General features: G+C 42.8%; 1 protein-coding gene across 1 annotated transcript; it reads right to left on the bottom strand.

The window, feature by feature from the left end:
• Window positions 1-6,102: 6,102 nt before the first annotated feature.
• Window positions 6,103-8,368, bottom strand: LOC110538406 (ADP-ribosylation factor-like protein 4D). Its single transcript, XM_021625213.2, has 2 exons — window positions 8,168-8,368; window positions 6,103-7,443 (listed from the first exon to the last, which is right to left on the bottom strand). The coding sequence occupies exon 2, from the start codon at window positions 7,296-7,298 to the stop codon at window positions 6,693-6,695; it is 606 nt and encodes a 201-aa protein (XP_021480888.1). The 5' UTR covers window positions 7,299-7,443; window positions 8,168-8,368; the 3' UTR covers window positions 6,103-6,692.
• Window positions 8,369-9,103: the final 735 nt, after the last annotated feature.

Genomic DNA, 9,103 nt, shown 5'->3' with positions numbered 1-9,103 from the left:
ACGTTCTGACCATAGTTCTTGTGTGTTTTCCTTGTTTTAGTGTTGGTCAGGACGTGAGCTGGGTGGGCATTCTTTGTTGTGTCTAGTTTGTCTGTTTCTGTGTTTGGCCTGATATGGTTCTCAATCAGAGGCAGGTGTTAGTCATTGTCTCTGATTGGGAACCATATTTAGGTAGCCTGTTTTGTGTTGGGTTTTTGTGGGTGATTATTTCCGTATCTGTGTTTGTTTCACCACACAGGACTATTTTCGGTTTTCACATTTATTGTTTTGTATATTTGTAGTGTTTTCTCTGTATTCGTCTTTATTAAAGATGTTTAACCCTAACCACGCTGCGTTTTGGTCCGCCTCTCCTTCCCAGGAAGAAAGCCTTTACAAGACCAAAGGCATAGCTGTAGATACATCAACTGTCTAGCAAGAGGTGCTGCCCAGCCTTAACCATAGAAACTCATGCCAGACAATGTTTATAAAAGTATAATATTTTTCTTATAATAATTGTGATATTTGTTTTATATGTTGACTTAAAAAAAACAATGTGAAACCTATAAGGAAAGCATTTATTGCACATACACATTCCTTATGATATTCGTAAATTACTCATAATTCAGATATTTTGTCTCAAATACTGCCATATCTTTGTAGGAAATGCACCACATCATGTACTCAATTGTGTATGTCATAAAATGTGTACATGAACACATATACAAATACACCACTGCCATACAAGATGCCATACAAGATTCGCATTTGATTTTCATGATTATTTTCCATATGTGGTGTAGTTGGTATCACTACTGTTGGGCTGGCTTAAAAATCACTGACGTTGACATCAAGCTTGGGGTTAACCACGTGTTCTCTTGATAAGGGTGTGAATTGGACCATTTTCCTGTCCTGCTAAGCATTCAACATGTAACGAGTAATTTTGGGTGTCAGGGAAAATATATGGAGTAAAAAGTACATTATTTTCTTTAGGAATGTAGTGAAGTAAAAGTTGTCAAAAATATAAATAGTAAAGTTTATGTATTTTTCACCTTTATATAACCAGGTAGGCCAGTTGAGAACAAGTTCTCATTAAAAACTGCAACCTGGCCAAGATAAAGCAAAGCAGGGTGACAAAAAACAACACGTGGCATACATGGGATAAACAAAAGTACAGTCAATAACACAATAGAAAAATCTATATACAGTGTGTGCAAATGGAGTAAGGAGGCAAGGCAATTAATAGGACATAGTAGCAAAGTAATTACAATGTAGCAAATTAACACTGATAGATGTGCAGATGATGATGTGCAAGTAGAAGTACTGGTGTGCAAAAGAGCAAAAAAGTTAATAAAAACAATATGGGGATGAGGTAGGTAGTTGAATGAGTTATTTGCAGATGGGCTTTGTACAGCTGTAGCGATGGGTAACGCTGCTCAGATAGCTGATGCTTAAAGTTAGTGACTGAGATGTAAGTCTCCAACTTCAGCTGATTTTTGCAATTCGTTCCAGTCATTGGAAGCAGAGAACTGGAAGGAAACGCAGCCAAAGGAGGTGTTGGCTTTGGGGATAACCAGTGAGATATACCTGCTGGAGCGCGTGCTACAGGTGAGTGTTGTTATGGTGACCAGTGAGCTGAGATAAGTCTGAGCTTTACCAAGCAAAGACTTATAGATGACCTGGAGCCAGTGGGTCTGGCGACAAATATGTAACGAGTAAAGTACAGACACCCCAAAAAACTAATGAAGTAGTACTTTCAGCTCATTGGCTGTCAGACTGGGTATCTCCTGTAGTGCCTGGGGGACAGCGCATTGCCAGGCCTGTGTCACTGCTCAGCTATTCGTTAGAGAGTGGGTGTGGATCACAGGGTTGGTTTGATATAATAGAGCTTTACGCCAGCTTGGTAGCTTGCCTCTGCACACCCTTCACTGCTCTGACGCACTAGCTGCACACTATACTATGGGAGCAACAATGCAGAGAGAGAACCTGTCAAATTCTTCAGCTCTTTCTGCTTGACTTGTACCCACCCTTACAAACCGTTCCCTGTGAAGTATGTCAAAGTAAACTACTAGACCCACACTTCAGTTCAAGTACTTTTTCTCAAGGGTAAAACATTCCCTTAGCACAGACTAATTTCCCTGCCTTATTACCTGGTCAGTGCTCACAGCTGCTTGGGGAGTGAGAGGTAATGTTCTATTCTGGAAGCACTATCTGTGAGCCAACTTAAATGGCCCATAAAGCTGGAGCCTCCCATAGAATGTGGAGATACACATCAGAAACACCCTAAATTACAGCACTGGCCAGGGGGGTGAAATGTAGTGTGCAGGGCATATTTAGACATTAGGGCTGGCAATGTTAGCAGCCAAGCTGGATTACTGTTATTGGCAAAACCAAATGGTGTGGTCAAAGCTCTATAAAGCCTAACTTCTAATGAAAGATGTTTCCTTAACTTCAATTAATGTAGACCTGCTTTACATGGTTTTGGTCTCGTGCCTTGGGAGAGCAGAGCACTTTGATGATGAAATCGCAAAAACACACTAATCAAATAAAAGTTGAATTGAATTAAACTTGGCTACTGTGTTTTCTGTGCTGGTTTGAGTCAATACTGCTGACTAATCCAGGCCAAGCTGCCGAGACACACAGGGAGGTTCTAAACAAGGTCATTGGATTTGGTATCAGTAGAAGTGTATGGTTGGTGGTGAGACTGTGGCCGTGACGGGGGATGGCTGGGTATTGGTGGGCCCTTCTTACATTCCTGCATGACTTGTCTTCCTAGATCGGCCTGCAGGCAAGTAGAGTGAATAAAGGCGTCCTCACACCAGGTTCGGTTTGCTCTTAGCAGAACTAGGCTAGGCGAAGTGAACATCTGTGTCTCACATACGCCCTTAAAAGACCATTGGTTGAAAAACTAGAAAAAAATATGCCAACATTACTTTGTGCCTCTTGAGACGCCATAGCAACAAATAGACAAAATACACTACCTCAAAATAGTCTGAATTAATCTTAAGAAAAATCAAGAAATCTGTAATCAACTTTTACGTTTTTGCCGAGTAGGAGTTCGTCACATAATTTTACATCTAAGATGCTTGGTGCAGTATTTCTCAAGTGAAAAAATGTGCATTAAAACTGGTCTCTCATTGAATGACAAACACTTAATTGAAGAATCCTTACTTATGACCAATCACAGACGAAGGTGCGTAAACTTCGACTAGGCTTTATAAAAAATATTGTGTGCTCGAACAGCCCAACAAAAAAAACTGCAGAACACCAAAACGAACAAAAAGTCATAATATTTGCGCAAACTGTTTTGACTGGGAAGTATACAGTAAGCTTAAGGGTGGAAATGCCTCTAAAACGTAGGTGATGCTATTGGAATATAAGAGCAACACAAAACCTAAAAAAAAGTAGCAATACATAGCCCCAAAAATGTGTGAGGTGTGAGAGACAATTCAAAGACAGTGACATTGCATTAATCTCCTTACCTGACAAATAGAATGGCCAAAAATCGACTAAAGCGAAGGTTTTCGTGTGCTGGTGTAGGCTCCTAGCCTCCATTATTGATTTGAATTATGTGGTACGTTTGAAGTCCGTCCTGCACGCAGATTTCCTTTCATATGGCTTTCAAATATTTATACAGGCCAAACTCTGTAGATCCTTGATCCTGTTTCTTAGTATTCTGTGAACACATACAAAATCAAATAACTTCTACTAAATCCACTGATTTCCACTATACAAGTAATATGGGTCACTTGTTCAAACCTCTAGATTTTCTCTACTGATAAAATACAGTATATCTGAGAAACCAGATACATATTAGCACCTGGCAAGAACTAGGTTATTTTCATTGTGGTACTATTGCCAAGTGGCACACTGTGTCAGGAACAGTAACTTAGAACAGTCTCAGGTTTAGAATTGCCTGTGGTTTTTGGGCTACTATAACACTGCTCTTTCACTGGAAGGTGAGATGCCCTTCAAGAAAACACATTCCTCACAACTATTACCAATTATCTTTGTAAGCTCATTATACCAATTTGTCTGACTAATAAATTAACTGATCAATTAATGGAGCTACCCTAATATATATATATATATATACATACACTGCTCAAAAAAATAAAGGGAACACTTAAACAACACAATGTAACTCCAAGTCAATCACACTTCTGTGAAATCAAACTGTCCACTTAGGAAGCAACACTGATTGACAATAAATTTCACATGCTGTTGTGCAAATGGAATAGACAACAGGTGGAAATTATAGGCAATTAGCAAGACACCCCCAATAAAGGAGTGGTTCTGCAGGTGGGGAACACAGACCACTTCTCAGTTCCTATGCTTCCTGGCTGATGTTTTGGTCTCTTTTGAATGCTGGCGGTGCTTTCACTCTAGTGGTAGCATGAGACGGAGTCTACAACCCACACAAGTGGCTCAGGTAGTGCAGCTCATCCAGGATGGCACATCAATGCGAGCTGTGGCAAGAAGGTTTGCTGTGTCTGTCAGCATAGTGTCCAGAGCATGGAGGCACTAACAGGAGACAGGCCAGCACATCAGGAGACGTGGAGGAGGCCGGAGGAGGGCAACAACCCAGCAGCAGGACCGCTACCTCCGCCTTTGTGCAAGGAGGAGCAGGAGGAGCACTGCCAGAGCCCTGCAAAATGACCTCCAGCAGGCCATAAATGTGCATGTGTCTGCTCAAACGGTCAGAAACAGACTCCATGAGGGTGGTATGAGGGCCCGATGTCCACAGGTGGGGGTTGTGCTTACAGCCCAACACCGTGCAGGACGTTTTTCATTTGCCAGAGAACACCAAGATTGGCAAATTCGCCACTGGCGCCCTGTGCTCTTCTCAGATGAAAGCAGGTTCACAATGAGCACATGTGACAGACGTGACAGAGTCTGGAGACGCCATGGAGAACGTTCTGCTGCCTGCAACATCCTCCAGCATGACCGGTTTGGCGGTGGGTCAGTCATGGTGTGGGGTGGCATTTCTTTGGGGGGCCGCACAGCCCTCCATGTGCTCGCCAGAGCTAGCCTGACTGCCATTAGGTACCGAGATGAGATCCTCAGACCCCTTGTGAGACCATATGCTGGTGCGGTTGGCCCTGGGATCCTCCTAATGCAAGACAATGCTAGACCTCATGTGGCTGGAGTGTGTCAGCAGTTCCTGCAAGAGGAAGACATTGATGCTATGGACTGGCCCACCAGTTCCCCAGACCTGAATCCAATTGAGCACATCTGGGACATCATGTCTCGCTCCATCCACCAACGCCATGTTGCACCACAGACTGTCCAGGAGTTGGCGGATGCTTTAGTCCAGGTCTGGGTGGAGATCCCTCAGGAGACCATCCGCCACCTTCATCAGGAGCATGCCCAGGCTTTGTAGGGAAGTCATACAGACACATGGAGGCCACACACACTACTGAGCCTTATTTTGACTTGTTTTAAAAGGACATTACATCAAAGTTGGATCAGCCTGTAGTGTGGTTTTCCACTTTAATTTTGAGTGTGACTTCAAATCCAGACCTCCATGGGTTGATAAATGTGATTTCCATTGATAATGTGTGATTTTGTTGTCAGCATATTCAACTATGTAAAGAAAGTACTTAACAAGAATAGTTCATTCATTCAGATCTAGGATGTGTTATTTTAGTGTTCCCTTTATTTTTTTGAGCAGTGTCTATAAAATGACTGGAAAACTGCCAATGAATGTCATCTAGGAGACTTTTGATGTGCAAATCGCTAATTAAATGCCATTGAAAAATACAGGTAAGCAGTTCCTCTTGTGAGTGATGCAAAAGTTACAAGGAGAAGCCAAAGAGATTGTTTGTTCTTTAAACGATCTCTGCCAGGGTGGGATCAAGCAGGCAGATGTTAAAGGAAAGATTAGTAATTGAACAACAGCTCATGTTTCTGACTTGAAAGGACACTTCTTCCAATGAGGTTAAGAGAAGAAAAAAAAAGTCAAAAAAGCTAAATTTGGACCTATAAATTTGGACATTGGACCTATAAATTATAGGGACCTGTGTTCTGTTGAGAATACCATAAACTGCACAAACATTGATATAACAAGGGCAAACTATAACACTTGATCAGCATGGTCAAATAAACAGAAGAAAAGGGGACTTCTAGATAGTGTCTTCAATAATTTATTCATTTGTAAGTATTACAACAAAAAATATGTACAGAATGTAAAAACATATTGGTTGTAACAACTTCACACATTTAAGTCTACCATGACAAGCAAAACTGTGGTGAAAACTTGCATCATGGCTAGCAGCCTCAGGCCTCGTGCTAGCAGGCATTTCAGTTCCAATGCCATCTGAACATTGGGTTGAAATACAGTCCCTCTTTTGATCTACAAAAGCGTCGTCTTTTCCAACGGTGAACCACCTCCATGAAACAAAGTGAACTACAAGGTAAACTAAATTAGAAGTACCATACGTCACTGGACGTTTGGACTAGACCGTGTCGGCACAACTTGATAAAAAAGGTGGGAAAGTTTATCGGGGGAAAAAAGCCACTGTAAAGGGCTGAACGTAGTCTGTGCGGTGTCCAACGTATAGTATAACAGGTCTATTTCTCCATCCTCTGGACTGACCGTCACTGGGAAACCAGAAGCAGGTCCTCCGGGGCACAAAATTCCCATAAAATTCCAAGGAACACCAACGAGGTCCATTCTGCGGGCGAAGCGCCTTTCGGAAGCTCAGCCGCACAGTTCATCTCTTCTTCTTACTGTGTCTGAGCAGCTTCTTCCTCTTTAGGATCATTTCATATAGTTTCTCCAGGCCGGGTTGGAGCCCCTGACCGTTCAGCGCGCTGCATCCCTGGGTGTGGTGCAGTGTGGAGTTGCTAAGCTCGTGGAGGGCCAAGGCCTTCTCCACCTCCACAGCAGAGACTGCAGAGTCCAAGTCCTGCTTGTTGGCAAGCACCAGAATTGGTACTCCCTGGTTCTCTGCCGAGCGACTGATGCGGTGGAGCTCCACTTTGGCCTCCTCCATACGCTCAGTTTCTGCAGCATCCACAACAAACACCAGGCCATCGGTGCGACGCGTGTATGACTTCCACAGGGGCCGCAGCTTCTCCTGACCGCCCACGTCCCACACCTGGAAGGTGGTGGTGGCCCGCGAGCTTCCAACTGCTACTTTAATCCGTTCAGTGTTGAAGCCCTTTGTGGGGATAGTCTCCACAAATTCTCGGAGCTTTAGTCTGTACAGAAGGGAGGTCTTTCCTGCAGAGTCCAGGCCGATGACGACCACATGCAGAGACTGGAAGTTGGGGAGGAAAGGAGTGTTGGGGGCGATCTCTGTTAGCTGGTTGCCCATTCTGGCTGGTTGCCTGGTCCTGATAGTGAGGTGGCAGACTCTAGTAGCGGAGGTGGTGGGTGTCTCCAGAGAGATGAAGCATTCACACCTACTTCAAAGGCAGCGGTTGCAGACCAGAAGGCAGACGACTAAACTCACTGATGACCTTGTAAAATGAAGGAAACAGGCAAGATTAGTTGTGTTTTATAGATGGCACCGTGGATGACAATAATTTATATGTTTAGTCTACTGACTATGCTTCGAAGGAAAAAAATAAGTTTTTTTTTTTTCAAAACAACCCTGCCTATCGTTCCATAGCAGAAAAAAAACAGTTCCAACATGTAATTATATGGAACTGCAGTTGAATTGCCATTACTGTTTGACAACACTGGCTAAAATCATGTACTTTTTTACATGGCAATACGAGTAGAGTGTACAGTACGCATTGTCAATCTTTCTTATCGCGCTATCTGCAGAAAAATCTATTTGAACACATTGAAATGTGTTTTGTCAACAAGGCACAGAATATTCTGGTCCCATGTATGTAACGTTAACGTTACTTCAGCAAACTTCTCTGTCCTGTTGGTTCGTTGCATATGCGGCTGCATAGTAACACTGGTGTCGCTAACGTTAACTAGCTAGCTAACCTTAACGCGAAAAAAAAAAATAGTATAACTAAAGTGTTAAGTGTTTGCCGTCTAGGTAGATAGTTGGGTAACAATTACTTAGTTGTACGTAATTTCAGTGGACAGTTACTGTGCTGCACTTGCAATGCTGGCTCTGTCCGTGCGAGAAACAATATCGAACCGAGTCGGGACACTTAGCGTTAACGTTTATTAGTTGCACCGAACCAAACAAACGATGTTAGTTAAAACATTACACGATCTTACCTTTATAGCGTTTCTGTATTGAGTCAGACAACATAATTCCAACACAGATAAGCACAAATCCACACTGAAGAAGAATAATTCCAAAAGAAGCGGTGCTAGAACCACCAGTGTCCATCTACTTGAATCTCCAGACAAGGAATGGAACCAAAGGTGCTGAGCGCGACTGAAAAACACAACCCCCACCAGTGACGTAACGAGAACACTCCCAGTCCCAGCCTCCCCCTAATGCAATGAGTTTTAAATGGAAAGTGCAGTGACCTCTGACTTGTGAGCTCTTATCGACAGTTATCAGTCTATTGCTATGGAATTGTCAAACTAAAGGAATAAACAAAGTAGGATATTGATTATGTGGGTATGCTTAACTTGGTTGGCTGTCTTGGCTGTTTTGCCTTTTTATTTAGTCAGTACATAATTGTAAACCACTAACCTATTTCATATTTTGACATGAGACATCATGTTCAGTAGCCTATGAGAAATGTATACCAGCACAAAATCATGGAAATATGTGTATAAAGTTGTTGGTGTAGCCGCTTGAGGTCTTTCTGCTCTGAACAAAGTTGGGGGCAGCAAGAGGACAATGGGTCGACTGTGGCAATTTGAATGCTAATGCCTTTGTAGTCTTTTCCTTGAACAGCACCATGATAACATTTCAGGAAATGACCTGCTGGAGTTGGAGTGCCCTGTATTCATAAGGCATGTGTTATGAAACCAGCCAGATCATATCAGCATATCTGGGAGGAATCTAGTTACTATTCTCAGCACAACACTTGCTGGTTGTAGCCTGTCATGAGGGGAGGATGCAAAACTGTGTGCAGATTTGAAAATAGAGTGGTTATCAGATGTACCCACAGTGCAGCAAATGGAGGGCAGATATCACACATGGGAGTTAAATGAAAACTCACAGGGAAATTGAGATTGAGAAATTGTGTCAGCATG

This window comes from Oncorhynchus mykiss, chromosome 12 (genome assembly GCF_013265735.2).
Source record: "Oncorhynchus mykiss isolate Arlee chromosome 12, USDA_OmykA_1.1, whole genome shotgun sequence".
Taxonomy (NCBI): Eukaryota; Metazoa; Chordata; class Actinopteri; order Salmoniformes; family Salmonidae; genus Oncorhynchus; species Oncorhynchus mykiss.
The sequence above is the reverse complement of the archived record's forward strand: the minus strand, read 5'-3'. Positions and strand labels throughout refer to the sequence as shown.